Source organism: Chlorocebus sabaeus, chromosome 11 (genome assembly GCF_047675955.1).
Source record: "Chlorocebus sabaeus isolate Y175 chromosome 11, mChlSab1.0.hap1, whole genome shotgun sequence".
NCBI classification, from domain to species: Eukaryota; Metazoa; Chordata; class Mammalia; order Primates; family Cercopithecidae; genus Chlorocebus; species Chlorocebus sabaeus.
This window is the reverse complement of record NC_132914.1, coordinates 35,205,265-35,227,774: the sequence shown is the minus strand read 5'-3', so window position 1 is coordinate 35,227,774 and position 22,510 is coordinate 35,205,265. Positions and strand designations below refer to the sequence as shown.

The window sequence follows — 22,510 nt, the reverse complement described above, 5'->3', positions numbered from 1 at the left end:
TGATTGCATTCCCCTGCGCCGGTGGAGCTGGAAAAGGAAAGGACTTCTGACTTAGTTTTCTCCTTGGGTTTTTTTCTGTAGAGTTCGGTGGTGTATGTCATAGTGTATGTCAAGCCACATACACTTTCCTATGCTTCTTGTAGGTATGAAATCGTCCTCATTACCTAACACTCAGGTGTTTTTAATTCAGGGGTTTATCAAACCAGTCTAGTGTAGTTCTGGCCAATTAACTAGGACTGGCCAGAGCTGGTTGACACCAGTATGTTTGTGGCCTTTGACACAGAAATACACAGATTCACATCATAGCTTTTTGGGACACATTTTGTTGACTTTGTTCAGCCAGGATGATGTTCATGTGTTCTCTTGTATTTGTTAGTATGTCTCCATGTTAATATGATCCTGCTCAATATTTATGTTTTATTCTCTTGAGTAATTTCAGCACAGATGGTTTTTACTGGGACTCGCTACTCCATTGGCAAAGTCCATTTAATATGTAGTATTTGCAGGTGCCCATTAGCATAACTATCCTTAGAAAAGAATTCTGGAATTCCCCTTGTGTGTTTTTTTGCTGCTGACTCAGAAGAGCAATGATACATTTCAGATCTTCAGTTTTCAGTTCAGCTGTCATGAGACTTAAAGAAATTTAGGTTTATTAAAATTCCATAAACATTTGTAAGATCTGTTTTGACATTGATAAAGAAGTGCCATTATGAAAGGTATTTAATTTAAATATGGGAAAGCTTTAGCTTAAGTTCTCTTTATGTATTTGAAAGCAAGTTTAAAGTGATTTGCAGTTTAATGAAGGTATAGCCATGCTGGCAGTATCCAAGTATCAGATGTGCGGTTATTTTTTGTCTCATGTGCAAATACGGTTTTCACCAAATCCTGTCATTTTTCTATGCAGTACTGTTTGGGGCCTTAACACTTTTCTTCTTCTTAACTACCATAGCCTTCTAATTGATCTGGCTTCTAGTTTTTTCCCTCATTCCCAAAATCACTCTGCAAATAGGCACTTGAGTAGTCTTCTGAATGCACTGCTCTAATGGTGTCCCTGAATTGGTGAAAGGCTTCTGGTTGCTTCTGATGACCCTAAGACAACTTTTGTGTCTGGTCATGAGGGCCCTCTCTGGGCTTGGCTCTTCATCTCCATTTCTGCCTTTTACTTGAGTCCTTCTCTTTTCTCATTATTCTCTAGCCTGTAACTCTGATCTGTTCTCTAAATCTAGAATGTCCAGTTATCTTCTTTCCAAGCAAGATCTGATCTGATTCCTTACTGGCTCTCAAGAAAGTAATTCCTTTGGAAAAATGTTCCCTTGACTGTCCTAGTCTACAGAGGTCTTTTCCTCCTCTTTTTAATTAGAGCACTTCTCACCCCCACTTTCCCCACCCCCAACACTGAAGAACGTAGTTTTTACTTTTGTGGCTTGGTAAGCTTTTTTGGGACTAGGTCTAATTCCTTTCGTAAGACTAGAGGCGGAGAGGCAGCATGGCTTGGCATAGTGATTAGGTGAGTAGTAAGCCTTGGGTTTAGACTTGGGTCCGAATTGTAGCTCTGAGCAATTTACTTTCTCTGTGCCTCAGTTCCCTTATCTGAGAAATGGGACCAATACTAGTTCCTCACCATGAGTTGGCTTTTTTTTCTTTCATCTGAGAACAGTCATTTCCCTGTAAAACTACTAAACTAAATAGATTTGTTTATTTAGTATACTGAACACATTTTTTTTGCTATTAATCCTCTCTCTGTCTATCCTTCTTAGGGATTTTCTTGGTCCTGTTCACTACACAAACAATTTAGAGAAATCTCCCACCTTGTTTTAGAACAGGGCAATTCTTTGAATCATATACAGGCTAAACTAGAAGGCACATGTCTTTTCGTGGAACAACTTCACATTTTCTTGACCTACATATCCAGATGGTGTTGGTGCCCTTATTTTATAGATATATGAGTTTGCATTGTACTTATGGTATTTAAATTCTTATGTGGCATATCAGTCTGGAATCAGAACATCAGAGTGGGTCCTGGCTCTGCCATTTATAGAAAATCAACCTTCTAGATTTTTAGTTTCTTTTTTAAAAATTAGATTAAATTAAATTAAATTAAAAATTTTTGTGAGTACCTAGTAGGCATATATATTTATGAGGTACACAAGATGTTGTGATATGGGCATGCAATGTGAACTAAGCACTTAGTTTCTTTATATGTGAAATGCAATGTTAGTATCAGACCTCTCATTTTCAGGGTTATTCTGAGTCTTGAAAATAAGAATCATACAGTTGTATGTCAATGAACTTTATAGTGTATTTTACTTAACCCATTTTTAGGCACTTACAATATTCTAGTATTGACTCATCCAATAACTAATTGAACCATCGGAACGATTTTGTGAGGAGGTACTAATACATTATAGAGAAGAGCAAACGGCAGAGCTTAATTAATTGCCTACGATCTGAGCTAGTAAGTGATAGTACTAGAATAGACACCTGGCAGGTTGGATGTGGACCCTAGTTGAGGCTACTGCATCACAAGACCTTTCTCTAAGTGTTACTGAGATTAGCCCCCTCTGCTGTGTGCTTTCTCATTTTGTCTCCTCAGCCAACAATTCCAGCAATGTCAGAGGCATCCGAAGTTAAGCCAATTGTGCATTCAAAACCTCCAATTTTGTCTGTTTTTTATGTTAGCTTAAAACATAAAAAGAAAACAAACGCAATGCCTGTGAACTCAGAATAACTGCTCTGTGATTAAAAGCACAAAATGCTGTGCAAACATGTGAAAGTCACATGGTAAAATTAATGCATATTGAGCTTATTTTACCTGTTATTGGAAGTTAGAAATGTCAGTATTTCAGCAATGAAAACAATGCAGATGTGTGATGTACAAAATATATACTGTAAAGATAGTTTGGAAACTTATGAGTTTTAATCTTTTTATCTATTTCAGGACTTTCTGGGACAAGTGTTTTGTACACTGGGAGAGATCGTTGGGTCACAGGGAAGTCGCCTGGAAAAACCAATAGTGTAAGTATTTTTAAATTCAGACAATGAAATGCCAACTCTTAACAGTTTCTATTTTGTCAGTTTGGAATTAGTGAATGCATGGTTGTGGAGCAAAAGTGGGTTTTAAAATCTTGTTTGAGTTTTTTCTTTTAACAAATAATTTTGACATATTTTTAAAGAATAATTTCTATGTCACCTGTCCTATGCTATGCTAAAAAATTTTCACAAGATGAAATGAGCAAATTTAAATAAGGAAGTGTGCTATTTTTTCTTTTGGTTTTACTGTTAATTGTTAGATTTAGTACTTCTTGAAAAAGAGATTTTACTCTTTTGGGTTAGTAACTACATGTGATAAATTGTTGTTAATACTATGTATTTCATAAATGCACTTTTGGTTACTGAAATTTTAATAATAATTTTTACTATGGAAGTGGCTTGTAGAGAAAGCTATAAGTAGGTTTATACTGAGAGAAGGTAATCACTAAGAATGGTACACTCCGTCTTCACCTTCAATTACTAGGATCATGTTTAGTTTTCAGGTCAATTACATGAGTTTATTCTATTTTCTCCAGTTCCAAATAAGGCAGGGAGCAAATTTTAGAAATTTTTCATGGCTTTATTTTCCTTTCCTCCTTCTTTCCCCTCCCTAATCCTGATTATTTAGATTGACTTAACTGTTCATAAAATTCAGAAGATCTAGAAGGAATAGTACATTAGCAGAGCTAACCACAATGTCAAAAACTTTAGGGAATTTTGAAGTCTTTATCTTCATTAATCTTTTAAGAATCTCAAACTTAAAAAATAAATATGTCACAATACTCCATAAATCTGTTTATTTCTGACATAAAACAAATACTTGAAATGGTGAAGCATTATTCTTACATTTCTTATACAAAATTAAACTTTTTATTTAGTGTGTTCATTGCTATGAAAGAAATTATTAGGCTAATAAGAATTCTATAAATTCTTTGAAATTTAATTTGATTTTCTTAGAAAATTAATACCAAATGTCAGTTTGAAAACTTTCATATATCAATTTCCATTTTAAGTTCTTTTTGTTTGTAATTTATTTTCACATAATTATGGGACTTGGAAGCTTATTACAAAAATATATTTATGCTCACTTTAGTAAGTAGTAAGCAATCTGTAAGGCAAATGCAAATATTTTATTGAGTGCATATAATTCTAATTGCATTTCCTAGTCCAATGACTTATGCTCACAAGGATTCCTAAGATCACTAAATCTACCTTTTGTTTTTTGCTGTAAAAAGAATCAATAATATATGCAATACCACCTTAAAGATGCTTAACATTATTCAAGAGAAAACAAAAGCAATTAAAATACAGAATTTTCATTTCCAATAACAGAATAGAGATTTTTATGAATGGGTACACTTTTTATTCTTTTATTTTAGGTTCAGAGGTACTTGTGCATGTTTGTTATGTAGATAAACTGCACATCACAGGGCTTTGGCATACAGATTATTTCATCACTCAGGTAATAAGCATATTACCCCATAGGTAGTTTTTCAGTCCTCACTTTCCTCCCTTCTTCCACCCTCAAGTAGGCTCGAGTGTCTGCTGTTTCCTTTTTTGTGTCCATGACTACTCAGTGTTTATCTCACACTTATAAGTGAGAACATGTGGTATTTGGTTTTTTGTTCCTGTGTCAATTTGCTTAGGATAATGACCTCTAGTTCTATTACTGTTGCTACAAAGGATAAGATCTCAGACGTTTTTATGTCTATCTAATATTCCATGTTGTATATTTACCACGTTTTATTTATCCAGTCCACCATTGGTGAGCATTTAAGTTGATTCCATGTCTTTGCTATTGTGAATAGTGCTGCAATGAAAATAAACATGAATGTCTTCACGGTAGAATGATTTATATTCCTTTGGCTATGTACCCAATAATGGGATTGCTGGGTCAAATGGTAATTCTGTTTTAAGTTGTTTGAGAAATCACTGCATTGCTTTACACAATGGCTGAACTAATTTACATTTCCACCAGCAGCATATAAGTGTTCCCTTTTCTCTGCAACCTCACCAGCATCTGTTATTTTTAGACTTTTTAATAATAGCCACTCTGACTGTTCTGAAATGGTCTCTCATTGTGGTTTATATTTGTATTTCTCTAATGACTAGTGATGTGGAACATTTTTTTCCTATGCATGTTGGCTATGTGGTATACTTTTTTTTTTTTTTTTGAGACGGAGTCTCCCTCTGTCGCCCAGGCTGGAGTGCAGTGGTACAATCTATGCTCACTGCAACCTCTGCCTCCCGGGTTCAAGTGATTCTTCTGCCTCAGCATCCTGAGTAGCTGGGATTACAGGTGCACACGTGGTGCCCTGCCAATTTTTTTTTTTTTTGTATTTTTAGTAGAGACAGGTTTCAGCACATTGGTCAGGCTGGTCTTGAACTCCTGACCTCGTGATCCGCCCACCTCAGCCTTCCAAATTGCTGGGATTACAGGTTTGAGCCACCGTGCTCGGCCTATGTGGTATACATATTTTTAAATTAGTCATTTTATTAGAAATTTTTATCTTTTTTTAGTATGAGGAAATCATAATTCTGATTTCAGAAAACTATTAAATTATTAAGTTATAAAAAATTTCCCAGTAGAAAATCATATTTATATTAATCTTGGAACCTATTAAACATTTGATATTATTACAATGTATTGATTGGGGTATGTGGTGAATAGAACATAGCATAAGATATGGTCCTTGTTCAGCTGATTCAATAATTCCCACTAGGTGTGACCAGCAAAAATAAATTCTTGCTAAAAGGTGAAGATACCTAGGGTAGACTGGTAGACTATGCAGATGTTGGGAGAATTTGCTGGGGGTTGAGTCATGATCATTTTATGTAATCAGAAAGGATGAGGTTCCCTTTAGATTTTTCTTTTTCTTTTTTTTTTTTTTTTTTGAGGCGGAGTCTTGCTCTGTCGCCCAGGCTGGAGTGCAGTGGCACTATCTCGGCTCACTGCAAGCTCCGCCTCCTGGGTTCACGCCATTCTCCTGCCTCAGCCTCCCGAGTAGCTGGGACTACAGGCGCCTGCCACCACGCCCGGCTAATTTTTTTTTTGTATTTTTAGTAGAGATGGGGTTTCACCGTGTTAGCCAGGATGGTCTCGATCTCCTGACCTCGTGATCCACCCATCTCGGCCTCCCAAAGTGCTGGGATTACAGGCTTGAGCCACCGCGCCCGGCCTAGATTTTTCTTAGCTCTTGCTGAGGGAGGAGTATAACATACACATATTTCATATAGTGTAAGGAGGGGAAGACTTCAAAACTTGTTCATCCAACATGGATCTACAGTAACCACATGCTGTACTTCATCTATAGGATATTCTGAAATTTAGACAACTTTATTGAAGGTCCTCAGGTTCTATCTTTCTTATTGAAAAAGGAACAATTAATTTGATTTTCTAAGCTTATATAACTAAACTTTTATTCAGCCCTTCATCTCCTTGGAGAATCTTCTCAAGCAAATAAACATTAAGAAAATAGTTTGAAGGTAAGATTATTGTTTGAGCAGTGGAAGATTTTTAAATTTTTTAAAGAAAACTTAGCTAGGCAAGTTTTAGTAGTAAGTGGGTAATAAAATGTAAAGCTTGAGTGTAGCAAAGAGATGGGCTACAAAAGAAAAAAGCAAAGAAACAAAACCTTAGGAATTGCAGAATGGTTGCAATTACATTCATTAAACATGAGTGAATTGGATTAGATACCTCAGATAATCCAATAGAGGGAAGAGATGAGAGGGTGAAATGAAATAGGAGAGATTAATTAAAAATGGGAGAGTAAAAGTGAATACGATTAGTTTGCTAATGGAAAGATACTTTGGCTTTATTAATTAAGGCACCTAGTGACACATGCTATCACTGGATCAGATGTTCAAATGCAGGTGAACAATGGACTGGAAAAAACATTTTGTAGCCACCCTTCCTCTTGCATGAGAAAAGCCTGACTTTAATGAAAAACTCTAGCTGTAAGAGAGGCGTGTGTCTGGAGGAAGAACATGTGCATTGAAGAACAAGGTCTATCGGCTAAGTATCAAGTTCAGGTACTTTGAGAGAAGATGCAGCTTCCATGCAAACAGCGTTTTACTCCCTTACCTCAATCTCAAATGAAAAACAAAGCCATTCATACTTTTTGTTTGAAAAAGCACAATTGGGTTGAGGAAGAGCAAAATGCTGATAGTATGGAAGCTTTATCTGCCAATAATGCCAAAGTAGCCTTTCAGAGCAGCTGGTGCACTCCATGGACTCCTAAATTTCACATTCATCTTTGCTAACTCCTGCACTTCCGTGTACTTTACTTTTTTCCTGAATCAATCTAATAAGCAAATAGTGAGAAGAGATGGGAACATGGGAAGATCTGAGCTATTTCAGTGGAAGAGGGAATGGCTTTGGAAAAAAGGATGAAACCAGGGAAGATAATTAGAGATGACGCAAGGTCAGGAAGTGTTTTCTTCTCGTGACAGGAAGCTTGGTGACAGACACAACTTTGAAGCCTCCATGTTTTCACATGAATATATAAAAGTAGTAAAATTTATGGATGCATGACTGAAATAGTGGAGAAATTCACACTGGGGAAATAATAGGTATTTAAGGTGTATCTCTTCCGTCTCTTCTTCATAGGTTCCACTGCCTCCTGCTGTTTTGTTGTGTGAACCTGCCCTGGCCAGATATCTTTAACTGTCTGGTTAAAGATAACATTGTAGGATAGCCACTAAACATTCTACTGTTTTTCATGGTCTGTTCCTCATGACTGGGGATAGAAATAGAATGTGCACACTCCTGGTGCTGCAGCCATTACTTTTTGCAATCATGTTCGTGATAGGTTAGGTCATTTTTCCCTATCTGGATGGCCACTGGCTTCTGAATTGCAGCATAGGACACCTCCAGAGGCAGATATCCTGAGACAGACAGTCCACTCACAAGTAACACACAATTGATTTATCATTAATTTAAAGTCTTCTTGTGTCCCAAATGTTATTTGCCTTAAGTAGCATTATCCAAGTACCTCTTATTTATTAATTTTAGATTAGAGATTTATTTCCCAATTAGTTTCCCATTTATATTCTAAGTTATTCAGAATACTTCCTTGTTTGTTTGTTTTTCTTTCTTTCCTTTAAATGGCCTAACTTATTTTCTGATAAGATACTCAGAATAATTTCTCCTAGCTTTTTAATTGCGATTGTGTTGTAATATCTCCTCAGAGGTAGTCTTTTTACATTTATGATAACTGTAAAGTTGGGAGATTGAAAGGAGACAACTTAAAATTTGAAATTATTTAATATCAATCAAACTTTTGACAACGAAGTTAGGATTATTACGAAGGTAAAATGGTTTCTTGTATGTGGCCTTTTGCCTCATTCAATAATGAGAATTTGAATTTAACCTCGGGCTTTTTTACTTTCTGTGTTTTGGTTATTGCTGTCATTTATAAAATTAGATTTTCTCATTTTATTATGAGAAAAAACTTTTATTTTTAATATTTTATATGCATAATGATGAAATAATTTGAAATTGATGTTCAATAAATTTTAGTTTACTTTTTAATAGCAGCTCAAGATTTTTTGCAATTTCAGTAGTCTGTTCTATCGGATTTAAGCTTTGGGCAAACACGTTTCTCATCTGAATTCCATCCTACGCTTTTGGTCTTTTCCTGGAACCGTCCTAAAATGAGTCTTGTGCTACTTAATTTGACTGAAACATTTACTGGGCTTCCTATGACTCATCGGCTCCTCTGTTTGGATCATCCCATCATTATTTAGCATTATATCCACTCAGCAGTGTGTTTTCTCCTGCTGTGAGATTGTATCCAATTTTCTGTGTGATACTGTCAAATAGTCGTATGTCTTCTGTCTTTAGGGATCTCAGTGATGTATTCAGCAAAGCCTTCCAAAATGCAAGAATCAGCACCGGTTTAAGAAAGATTGCCATTCTCTCCTCCAGGAGGAAAATATTTATTATGTTCCTCAAGTAATAGGCCTATTTGTTCCTGTTACTCTCAGCCAGGCATGACTGGTTCCATATAAAAGGATCAGGGAAAAAGGCAGGGACTGGTAATAATTAGAAACTAGATTCTTACTCCAGGGAGAAGCAGGATACAATGGGAAGAAGTAATACCAGCGGTAATGGTACCAGCAGCTGTTTTGACTAAAGGACGTTTAGGAGGGCAAAGGCTATGTTTTTTGTAGGCTGGCAAAAGCACTTTGTGATCTAGGTAGTTGGTAGTCGGTGGAGGATTAAGGGAAGGTTCCTAGATGGATGTGTGAATGTCCTAACAGGTGAAGAGGACAGAGACAGGGACTCGGAGGCAAGTGATAATTGAAAGACCAGCTTGTAATTGTCTGATGGATGTGGGGATCTCAACTGTGACTTGAAGTTCAAGGACAGAGACAGATAGGTGCTGAAGTACAAGATGAAAGCAGGGAGAGGAACAGAGCAGAAAGGAAGCTTCAGAATAAGGAAGAAGACTAAAATAGAAGAATAGTGTTTGAGGGGACTTGAGGCGGAGACTTACAGGGTTGGCTTAAAAATTTGACTCAAATGTGGACTTATCCTGATAGCTAGGTTTTGACTGTGACTGCATTTAGAGATCAAATGTCTGTGAGAAGGAAGAGGAGGAAGAGGGATAGGAGAATAGGTAGTCATAAAAGTGGGAAACATACAAACTCACCATAAAACAGGCCTTGTTTTTAGCATGCAGCTTTTTGTCTGTAAAAATGTAATCAGCTTTGGGGGAAATTTTGAGGCTCAAAGTAATCTTTATTAATTAGATTGATATTGTTATACTCTTGAATTTACTTTAGTGGAAAGAATAGTGGGCTGGACTCAGAAGATGGTGTTTTTAGTCCCATTTCTACTACTAACTTGCTATTGCAATATTAGGCCATTTTAACATCTATACTATTTTTTTTTATGTCTGTGGGTCACATTTGTAATAAGAATTTGCTGTAGAGATAAATAAACAGCCACAGTAATGAAGTTGATAGTGCATGAACTTTGGGAGCAGTCAGACCTGGGTGCTAACAGTTGATTAGGTATGCAATTTGAGTAAAGTGCATTAAATTCCTGAGACCCAGCTTCCTCATCTGAAATATCTGAATAATACTCATTTAAGAGTATTATTGCAAGTAATATCAATATTTTATACAATTGATTTGTGACGGAGCACATGAGAATTTAATAAACACTCAAATAGTGACTATTATTAATACTGTTTTTATTAAAAATAGCCAGTATCTTTCCTTCCTTACTTCATCTTTCTTTATTTTTCTTAGAGACGTGTTTAGCTAGTAATTCCGCAAGTTTAAGGAAAGGACTGTGTTAAACCAAACTTGATTACACTTATGTAAAGTGTTAAGTATTATCCAAATATAAATGTTAAAAACTATTTGTCTGTTTTCAGTATGTAGCTGAACAATCAAATAGGGGAACTGAGTTAAATTTCTGCTTTTCATTAGTTTGGGTTTTATAAGATAGTTTTGGAAATATCCGGAATTTCCCATGTTAATATGTAATTGCAAAAAATAATCCAGAGTTCAGTGTCAATTAAGAATTATATTCTTTTATTTGAAAAGACTACATGGATGTGTATACATGTTTGTAATTTCACATGATTCAACACATTAAAAATAAAACCACTGATTGCCTTTCAGATAGATATTAGATACTTCACCAGCCTAGAGAACAGCTTTAATCTACTTCTGGGAAAGCCTCTCGAAAAAAGGTATATTCTTTTTAAAGGCCAAAGATAGAAGGAATTTTAGTACATTCACTCATGTTATTATACACAAGCTTCTGAGGTTTACATATAATCAAAGTTTAATAAATGTTGAGTTGAACCACTTTCTTACATTCGTTTTTGAATGTGAGCTCAGTCTCTGGAATGATCTCCAGGGAGGTAAATTGCTTACTCTAAATAGGCCGATTGTGTATATCTGCAGATTCCCATGATTCTCTGCTCTACTCAGAAATTCCAGTAGTGACAACTAAAGTCATATAGATGAAGAAATCGTCTGGATGGAAAGGATTGTAAAGGATATGACCAGTCATGAGAGATATAGGTAAAATGAATGAGTTTTTTACAAAATAGCCTTTAATGTCATTGTCAGAGACAAGCCTCAGAATGATTGGTTGGTTGTTACGACTTGGTGTGACATGTGTCTTGTACCTATGAGACTTGTGTGCGACTAAGTCCTTTGAGCATCCCAGTTTAGGAAAGAAAAACAAAAGGAAAAATTATTTTACTAATAGTAACTTTATAGAGCAAATAATTTACTGACAGATTCTGATAGATAGAGTCTGAGTATAATAGAGGTTTTAGGGATTATATTTTTTAAAAATAATATATTCAACAAATCTTTACTAGGAATTGATTATGGATCAGAAACTGTTAGCTGCTGAGTATATAATGATGAAAATGCAAAGTCGTTCCTGTCTTTATGGTTTTTACCATTTATTCATTAAATGAATAATCACACAACTGAAGTATAATTACATATTGATACAGGCCCTATGAAAATTAGAATATTAGCTTAACCTACAATATTTAGGTCATTTTTAGTATTTTAAACTTTATCATAAATGCAACGGGAAAATTTGTGATTTTTTTTCAAAGAGGATCATTGACTTCTGTGTAGAGAATGGTTGTATGTGATTAACAGATAGTTGTTTGGATTAGGAAGATGAAGAAAAACGGACAGATGAAAAATGTGTTCTGAAGGTTGATTTCACAAGGATTGGTGAAAGATCAATGGTCTAGGTTGAAGAAGATTTCAAGGACCTTCAGGTTTCTTGCATGGGACAGTGGATGTAAGGAGGATGTATGCTGACAAAAGGAAGATCATCCACTTTTCAGGTTGCCACACAGATTGGTGAGCTAAAGCTCACCAGTAGTAGTAGTAGATGGGCCATTCTGTCCATGTGTTTTAGGTGCCAGTATTCACCCAGAGTTTCAACATTTGCAAGATATTTTTATTTATATTTGCCTAACCTCATTGGTTGGATTGAAAACCTGTTGGAAACATTATAACTGAAGGAAACAAATGATAAAACATGATCTATGTTATTTTGGAGGGTGAATTCTAAAGTAATACCTTTATAGATTCAGTGAACATTCTCAGTTTCACTCAAATACAACTAATAAACAGGTTAGTTTTATTTGATACTTCACCAGCCTATAAAACTAATAAACAAAGTTTCATAAACAAGTTTTATTAGTTTTATTTGCATGAAACTGAGAATGTTCTTAGTTTTCTAAATAAAACTAATTTATTCAGATGAGTTTCTTTTTTTTTTTTTCTTGCTTGCTTTTTTTTTTTTTTTTTTTTTTTTTGAGATGAAGTCTCACTCTATTGCCCAGGCTGGAGTGCCGTGGCACAATCTCGGCTCACTGCAACTTCTGCCTCAGCCTCCTGAGTAGCAGGAATTATAGGTGCACACCACTACACCTGGCTAATTTTTGTATTTTTTGTAGAGATGGGGTTTCACCATGTTGGCCAGGCTGGTCTCGAACTCCTGACCTTGAGTTTCACCCACCTTGGCCTCCCAAAGTGCTGGGATTACAGGAGTGAGCCACTGCGCCCTACCTATTCAGTTTAGTTTTCAAATGGTTGCTTTTTGTATAGGAAGTGTTTAGAAGTTATATTGTGATAAAATCTTTCAGAGAAACTACAATTTCCTCTACAGTGAAATTTATTGCTCCTTTCTTCTTTTTTTCCTCTTGTGTATGGCGTAATTTGATGATTCTAGGATTGAAAATGCAGGCTAAGAATATTAGTGCTGTAGTTAAACAAATTAATAGGTGAGGAAAGACCTTTATGGACCAACCTTGGAACATAAGCATCATTCTTATCTTGGTCTGAGTTGTAATGCACTGATAAAATGAGTGTTTGGAAGGAACGTTTGGGAATTATCTCTGCTCTTATATTTAGTCTCAGTTGGATCTTAGTTATCAAAGCAAATAAAAGGGAGCTGTGAATTGTTATTTTAAGTAATACAATATTTGAATGGCTTACATATTCCTTGAAGAAAGGGAAGGGGAGAGATTAGACATACTGTTAGTGTTTGTATTCATTCATTCATGTATTTAAAAAGTTTTTGAGTATTTAGCCTTGATTGGGCGGTGGCATCATTTTAGGTCCAGGTAGACTCAGTGCATCAGGCTACCCTGAGAATAAATACCAGTAAGTAAAAAATTCCAATAATCTTGACATTTTACTATTTTCTTTGATAACAACAATAGTGATTGGACCCTCCCAGTAATTGTGGAGATAGATCAACTGGCTCTCAATTCTTTCACAGTTTGAGGTAACTCTGATGAAAGATTCTAAACATGGACAGCAGTTTAGTAAGTGGACATTCACAAATACAGTTATGTTCCAGTATATATTTCTAATCATTAGCAGGAATGTATTTCAGTTTTTAAAATAAATGTACAATTTGTAGTTAACAGTGAATTGTTAGTTTCTCCGGTATTAGAGTGATGGTTCTTTCTCCCCTTACTTTCATAGTATTTTTGTTTGTTTTAAATTATCAATTTCTTAAGCAGGTCTGATTAAACAACAACAAAACAAAGAACCTCCAGTGGTTGTTCCTGTTAGGTTTTTATTAAGTCTCCTATATACTATGACACAGGGAGTCCACAGCATGCTGGATCAAAGAACCTGAACAAACTAAAACTCAATCAAGAGGCTGAATACCTTTCCCCCATTTCTTTATTTATAGAACAATTGTAAAAAGACTTAAAAAAGAAACATTATATTCCCTGTGTTGTAGGGACCTGTTGTGCCTTGTAAATAGTAAGAATTCAATAAATGTTTATTGCACTGAATTTTCCAGGATAATAGTCACATTTATATGTTTCTTCTTTTTCTCTTGATTATTTTAAGGATCTCTCCTGCACATTATAACTTTGCACTTGTTTCCCAGGACTTGGAACAGAATTTTAAAATTATGATAGCCTTGCTTCCTGTGTATTTTACTACATTACAAATGCAAAGTATGATTTTAGTAATTTTAGAAACCTCATATTTCTGTAGATGGATAGATAGATAGACCTGGCTTATCAGAGCACAACAATTTCTTGAAACATTTTTGACATATGTGGTATGTAAGAGCTAGGAATATGCTACTCTATTCAATAATTGTTTATTTTTAAAAACAAAATCTGAATCTACAGAGATTGAGCAGTTTACTTTGTTTTTGTTACTGAAAAAACTATGTATTACATAATTTATTGTACTCCTTATGATTCCTTACCATGATGATAACTATCTTGCTTTCCTTTTAATGTCAACATTTACATTCTTACTATAAAATGAGATCCCATTTAATCTAATTACTATGTTAAAAATTACCGGGTAACAGATGGATTTCTTGATTAACATAGTGTTTTAAATTTTAAACAAAAGTTGCAATTTTAGTTTCTGGCATATGATGTATTTTAACACTGAACATAGTGTGTTTCATGTGTGACAGCGAACTTATTACAATCTTAGAAATGATATTTTGTTAATAATTTGAAAATAAAAAAAGCTGCATAGAGAGATAAATGCATCTGCTTTAATTAAATGAATCATTAGTTTTAAACTGTACTTGTATGCATCTTTTATTTTTAGTTGAGGAAAGATTGAATGATATGTGAAAAGCTCTTGGGCACAGTGTGATAGAAGATTAGATAATAAATATGACAACTAATATTTAATATTACATTATCTACTCAGAGTAAAAGGTGAGATTGTAAAAATAAAAGGCTAGGAGTGGTGAGAAGAGGAAAGGGTGAGTGCTGGGGGTCTTAAAAAAATTATTCATAATATTTGGAGAAGCTACTGAGCAGAAAAGGAAACTGCTTGGAAGGGTCACAGCACACTGCAGATGGAGCTATGGCTGGAGCCTAGGACCCAGTGGTGGCACCAGCCTGTTTGGTTCTGTAGTAGGATCCTGCAGTGCTCTCACCACATGCGTCTACCTAGGGGCAGAGAGAGCAAACAGCTGGGGTTGACGACATATACCATTTTGATTACTGTAGCTTGTAATATGCTTTGAAATCTTGAAGTGTGAGTTTTCTAATTTCATTCTACTGTTTCAAAATTGCTTTGGCTATTTGGAGTCCCTGGAGATTCTATATGAGTTATAGAATGATTTTTTCTTCTCTTTATTTCTGCAAAAAAAGAAGATTCTATATGAGTTATAGGATGATTTTTTTCTATTTATTTCTGCAAAAAAAAAAAAGCCATTGGCATTTTGGTAGGAATTATGTAAAATCTGTAGCCACTTTGGGTAATATGGACGTCTTAACAATATTAAGACTTCCAATCCATGAACATGGGATGTCATAACATTTTTCTATGCCTTTAATTTCTTTCAGCAGTGTTTTGTGGTTTTAATTGTAAATGTTTTTCATTTCTTGGTTAGGTTTATATCTAAGTATTTTGTTCATTTTACTGCTATTGTAAATGAAATTATCTTAATTTCCTTTTCATTATTGTTAGTATATAAAAACACAACTGATTTTTAATACTGATTTTATATCCTGCAAATTTGAATTTGTTTATTAGTTCTAACAGTGAGTGTGTGTATGTGTGTGTGTGTGTGTAATTTTTAGAGTTTTCTACATATTGCATGAGATCTTCTGTAAACAGAGATAATTCTATTTCTTTATTTTCAATTTTGATGACTTTTATTTATTATTCTTGCCTAATTGCACTGGCTGGTACATCCAGTATTATGTTGAATAAAGTGGGAAATTGGGCATACTTGCCTTCCTCTTGATCTTAGAGGAAAGTCTTTCAGTCTTTCACCATTGACTATAATATTTGCTGTGAACTTTTCATATACTGCCTTTTTTATGTTGAAGTAATTTTCTTCTGTTTCTAGTTTTTATCATAAAAGGCCGTTGGAATTTTGTCAAATGCTTTTTCTGTATCAGTGAAGAGGATCATGTAGTTTTTTGTTCTTTATTCTGTTAATGTGGTATATTGCATTGATTGGTTTTCATATGTTGAACTACCCTTGTATCCCAAACATGGATACCAGCTAGTGATGGTGTATAATTCTTCTAGTGTGCCATTGCTTTCAGTTTGCCAGTATTTTGTTGAGGATTTTTGCATCAGTATTCATGAGGGATAATGATCTTTCTCTTTCTTTGTATAGTGTTCTGATGGGCTTTGGTGTTGGGGTAATTCTGGTTTCCATAGAATGAACTTGGAAGTAGTTTTTCCTCTTCAATTTTTGCAAGTGTTTCATGAAGACTGGTACTAATTCTTTTTGAAATGGTTGAACGGATTCTCTAGTTGAACCATTGGGACTTAGCTTTAATTTTGTTGACAGTTTTTTGATTATTGATTTAACTTGTTTTTGCTAGTTATTGGTCTATTTAGATTTTCTATTTTTTCATGATCCAGTCTTGATAGATTGTGTCTTTCCAAGAATGTGTCAATTACTTGTAAATTTTTCAATATCTTGGCCTGCAGTTGTTCATAGTATTCTCTCATACTTTTTCATTTCTGTGGCATCAGTTGTATTGTCCCTTCTTTCATTTGATTTAGTTATGTGAGTTTTATTTCTCTTTTTCGTATTTAATCTAGCTAAGGGTTTTTCAATTTTGTCAATCTTTTCAAAAAACCAACTTCAGTTTCGGTGATATTTTTGTATTCTCTATTTTATTTATGTGTGCTCTAAATTTTATTACTCCTACCTTTTCCTAGCTTTGGGTTTAGGTTTTTCTTGTTTTTATTAGTTCTTTGAGGTATAAAGTTAGGTTGTTGACTTGAGATCTTTCTTTTTGTAAATATATATGTTTACAGCTCTAAACTTTCTTGTTAGTACTACTGTCACTATATTATAAGTTTGATATGTTCTGTTTTCATCTTCATTTGTCTGAAGGTTTTTTTTTTTTTAATTTCTCCTGTGATCTCCTCTTTGACCCATTGTTAAGTGAAAAATGTGTTAATTTCTACTTATTTGTGAATTTTCAGTTTTCCTCTGCTGTTGATTTTAAACTTCATTCCATTGTAATTGGAAAATATGCTTTGTATGATTTCAAGCTTTGTGAATTTGTTAAGACTTGTTTTGTGACCTAAAATGTGGTCTATCCTGGAGATAGTTTCATGTTCACTTGAAGAGAATGTACATTCATTGTTATTGAGTGACATGTTCTGTATATGTCTTTTAAGTCCAGTTGGTCTATAGTGTTGTTCAAGTTTTCTAGTTCTTTGTTGATCTTTTGTCTGGTTGTTCTATACATTATTAAAGATGTGATATTGAATTCTCCATATTATTTTCTTTCTGTTTTATTATCATTTGTTAACATACTTCAGTTAGATTTTTTACACACTCTAAATATAAACTAGTAGAATGTTAGAAGTATTATTTTCATTATTGTGCAATTCTAAGTATTCTCTTCTCTATTTTTATTCCTTTTTTCTCAACCAATAAGTTTTTCAGAAATGTTTTAATAATTACTTTAGCCATTAATCTCTAACTCAATTTTTTGGTTAGTAAGTATATTTTAATAACTATTCTATAACATAGTGTATGGTCCATTTTAGTCTGTGTTTCATAAGTTAAAGCTAATTTTGAAGAAGAAGAAGAAGAAATAACCGAGATAAGAAAAGGCCATTGAGTAGTTGGTAGGGTCAATAGTCTAAGTAAAGTCTGGGAGAAATGAAACACCTGTTCTGAGTTCAGGTGACTCTTTAGTAAGGTGGTGGGAAAGATGAAACTACATAGCTATATCTTATGAAGGCAGTTACATCTTAATTAGTAAGTTTAAAATTATTGTATGATCTATATAGAGACACTGGAAGATGAAAGTGTACATAGTTGATATTTGTTGCCAGATCAATTTGGCATTAATGGAGAGTGTAAATAAAATGGGTACTAGTCTGAGACAACTATGAAAGAAGAAAACTTCAGGAATCGAAGCAAAAGTATAAAAGTACAAGCTAAAGCAGTGGCAGATATAAAGGAGAAATAGTAAGACATATGAAAAATGTTACAAAAACAAGCAACTACAACAATCAGTACAGGACAAAACAAACCAAATCATACAAAAAACAAATTATCCAGTCTCTTAAAGGTCATTTATTCTTCATGTGCTCAATTTTGTTTTTTGTTTGTTTGTTGTTGTTTTTAAATTTTAATTTTTAATTTTTATGGGTACATAGTGGTGTATATATTTAAGGTGTATGTGAGATGTTTCAATACCAGGCATGCGATGTATAATAATCACATCATAGAAAATATGGTATCCATCCCCTCAAGCATTTATCCTTTATGTTACAAACAGTCCAGTTATATAATTTTAGTCATTTTAAATATACAATTAAATTATTATTGACTAGAGTCATCCTGCTGTGCTATCAAATACCATGTCTCATTTCGTTATTTCTAACTATTGCTTTTATATTCCCATTGAGTATCTCTGTATTACCCCAAGCACCCACTACCCTTCTCAACCTCCAGTAACCATCTTTCTACTCTCTGTTTTATGAGCTCAATTGTTTTGATTTTTAGATCCTGCAAATAAGTGAGAATGTGCAATGTTTGCCTTTCTGTGCCTGGCTTATTTTACTTAACATAATGACCTTCAGTTCCATCCATATTATTGTAAATGGCAGAATCTCTTTTTTCTTTATGGCTGAATAGTACTCCATTATAATAAGTACCACATTTTCTGTATCCATCTGTTAATGGAAAGGTAGGTGGCTTTCAAATCTTGACTGTTGTAAACAACGCTGCAACAAACATGGGGTACCTCTTTGATATAATGATTTCATTTGTTTTGTGTATATACCTAGCAGAAGGATTACTGAATCTTATGATAGCTGTATCTTTAGTTTTTTGAGTAATCCCCAAAGCGTTCTCTATAGTGGTTGTAGTAATTTACATTTCTACTTAGAGGGTCCAAGAGTTTCTTTTTCTTCACATTCTTACTAGCATTTGTTTTGCCCGTCATTCAGATATAAGCCATTTGAACTGGGGTGATGTGATATCTCATTGCAGTTTTGACTTGCAAATCTCTATCAGTGATGTTGAACACCTTTTCATATGCTGTTTGCCATTCGTATGTCTTCTTTTGAGAAATGTCTATTCAGATCTTTTGCCTGTTTTTTAATGAGGTTATTAGATTTTTTTCCTATAGAGTTGGTCGAGCTACTTATGTATTCTGGTTATGAATCCCTTGTCAGATGGGTGGTTTGCAAATATTTTCTCTTATTTTGTGGGTTGTCTCTTCCCTGAGTTGATTGTTCCCTAGGCTGTGTATAAATTTTTTAACTTGATGTGATCTGATTTGTTCATTTTTTCTTTGATTGCCTGTGGGGTATTACCTAAGAAATTTTTGCTCAGACCAATGTCCTGGAGACTTTCCCAAAAGTTTTCCTTTTTTCACAGTTTCATAATTTGAGGTCTTTTGTTTAAGTATTTAATCCATTTTGATTTGATTTTTGTATATAGCAAAAGATAGGGGTCTAGTTTCATTCTTTTGCATATGGATATAGAATTTTCCCACTACCATTTATAGAACAGACTGTCTTTTCCTCAGTATATGTTCTTGGCACCTCTGTTGAAACTGATTCACTGTAGGTTTATGGGTTTGTTTCTGGGTTCTCTATTTTGTTCCATTGGGCCATGTGTGTACTTTTATGCCAGTACCATGCTATTTTGGTTACTATAGGTCTGTAGTATAATTCAAAGTCAGGTAATGTAATTCCTCCAGTTTTGTTCTTTTTGCTTAGGATAGTTTTGGCTATTCTGGGTCTTTTGTGGTTCCATATACATTTTAGGATTTTCTTTTTATTTGTGCGAAGAATGCCATTGGTATTTTGAAAGGGATTGCATTGAAACTGTAGAATGGTTAGGGTAGGATGAACATTTTAACAATTTGAATTATTCCAATCCATGAACAAGGAATATCTTTTCATTTTTTGGTGTCCTCTTTAATTATCTTTCATCAGTGTTCTATAGTTTTTATTATTGTGATCTTTTACTTCTTTGGCTAAGTTAATTCCCAGATATTTAATTTTATTTGTGGCTACTGTAATTAGTGTTACTTCTTTATTTCTTTTTCAAATTATTCACTTTGGCATACAGAAATTCTACTGATTTTTATGTTGATTTTATATCCTTCAATTTACTGAATTATCAATTCTAATAGTTTTTTTGTGGCATCTTCAAGTTTTTCTAAATATAAGATCATAAATTTTCTGCAAAAAATTGTGATTTGACTTCTTTCTTTTTGATTTGGATGCCCTCTATACCTTTCCCTTGTCTGATTGCGTTAGCTAGAGCTTCCAGTACTGTGTTGAATAACAGTGGTGAAAGTAGGCATTCTTATTGTGTTCCAGATCTTAGAGGAAAGGCTTTCAGTATTTCCCTATTCAGTATGATACTACCTGTGGGTCTATCATAAATAGCTTTTATTATGTTGAAGTTTGTTTCTTTTATACCCAGTTTTTAAATGTTTTTTTTTTTTTGAAGAGATGTTCAATTTTATCAAATGGTTTTTCAGCATCAATTGAAATGATACGGTTTTGGCCTTCATTTTGTTGATCTGATATATCACATTGATTGATTTGCATATGTCAAACCATCCTTGCATTCCAAGGATAAATCTCACTGGATCATGATGAATAATCTTTTTATTGTATTGTTGAATTCAGTTTTCTAGTATTTTGTTGAGGATTTTTGAATCAATATTCATCAGAGATATTGGCCTGTAGCTTTCGGTTTTGATGTGTTGTCTAATTTTGTTATCAGGGTAATACTGGCCTTGTAGAATGAGTTTGGACCTATTCCCTCCTTCTCTATTTTAAAAAATATTTTGAATAGGATTGGTATTAGTTTTTCTTTAAATGTTTGGTGAAATTTAGCAGTGAAGCCATTGGGTCCTGGTTTGTTTTTTGTTGTTGTTGTTGTTGTTGCTTTTTTATTCCTGGGAGACTTTTTATTATGACTTCAGTCTCCTTACTTGTTACTGTTCTGTTCAGGTTTTGGATTTCTTCAAGGGTCAATCATGGTGGATTGCATATGTCTAGGTATTTGTACATTTCTTGTAGATGTCTTAATTTATTGGCATATAGTTGCTTATGTTAGCCACTAATGATTTTTTGAATTTCTGCAGTATCAGTTGTAATGTCTTGTTTTTCATCTCTGATTTTATTTATTTGGATCTTCTCTTTTTATTTATTTGTCTGCCTAAAGGTTTGTCAATTTTGTTTAACTTTTCAGAAACCTAACTTTTTGTTTCATTGATCTTTCGTATTTTTGTAATTTCACTTTCATTTATTTCTGCTTTGATCTTTATTATTTCTTATCTTCTACTAATTTTGTGTTTGATTTGCTCTTGCTTTTCTAATTCTTTAAGATGCATTGTTAGATTGTTAATTTGAAGTTTTTCTTCTTCTTTTTTTAAATGGAAGCACTTACAGCTATAAACTTTTTAGTACTGCATTTGCTGTCTCCTGTAGTTTTTGATATGTTGTGCTTCCCTTATCAATTTTTCAAGAAAAATTTTCAATTTTCTTCTTAATTTCTGACCCACCATTCATTCAGGAGCATATTTTAAATTTTCATGTATTTCTATATTTTCTCAAATTAGTTTTATTACATTGTGGTCAGAGAAAATGCTTGATATTATTTCAATTTTTTTGGATGTTTTTAGACTTGTTTTGTGACATAAAATATGGTCTATCCTTGAGAATGATCCATGTGATGAGGAACATAATGTGTATTCTGCAGCTGTTGGATGAAAAGGTTCTCTGTGTGTCTATTAGGTTCATTTGATCTATGTACAGATTAAGTCCAATGTTGCTTTGTTGATATTCTGTCTAGAAGATCTGTCCAGTCCTGAAAATGGGGTGTTCAAGTCTTCAGCTATTATTGTATTGGGATCTGTCTCTCTCTTTAGCTCTGATAATATTTGTGTTATATATCTGGTTGCTCCAGTGTTGGGCACATATGTATGTAAAATTGGGTGTTCCAGTCTCCAGTTATTATTGTATTGGGACCTGTCTCTCTCTTTAGCTCTGATAACGTTTGTTTAGTATATCTGCAAGCTCCAGTGTTGGGTGCATATGTATTTAAAATTGCTAGACTCTCTTGCTTAATTGACCCCTTTATATAGTGACCTTCTTTGTCTCTTTTGATAGTTTTTGGTCTTGAAACCTATTTTGTCTGATATAAGTATACCTGCTCCTACTCTTTTTTTTGGTTTCCATTTGCATGGGATATTGTATTAATCAGGTCCTCTTGTGGGACAGAATTATTGGAATCTATCTATCTATCTATCTATCTATCTATCTATCTATCTATGTAACTCACATGATCACAAAGTCCCATAATAGGCCATCTGCAGGCTGAGGATCAAGGAGAGCTAGTCCAAGTTCCAAAACTGAAGAACTTGGAGTCTTATGTTCCAGGGTAGGAAGTATCCAGCAGGAGAGAAAGATGTAGGCTGGGAGGCTAGCCTTGTCTCTCTTGACACATTTTTCTGCA

The 22,510-nt window shown here is 34.0% G+C and overlaps 1 protein-coding gene across 1 annotated transcript in view; it reads left to right on the top strand.

Annotated features, from left to right (window-relative positions):
• Positions 1 to 22,510, top strand: part of CPNE8 (copine 8) — a 232,524-nt gene that overhangs the window by 71,597 nt on the left and 138,417 nt on the right. The window contains exon 6 of the mRNA XM_007968140.3: positions 2,939 to 3,015. Coding sequence (XP_007966331.1) covers positions 2,939 to 3,015 — 77 coding nt within the window. The remainder of the gene's footprint in view (positions 1 to 2,938; positions 3,016 to 22,510) is intronic.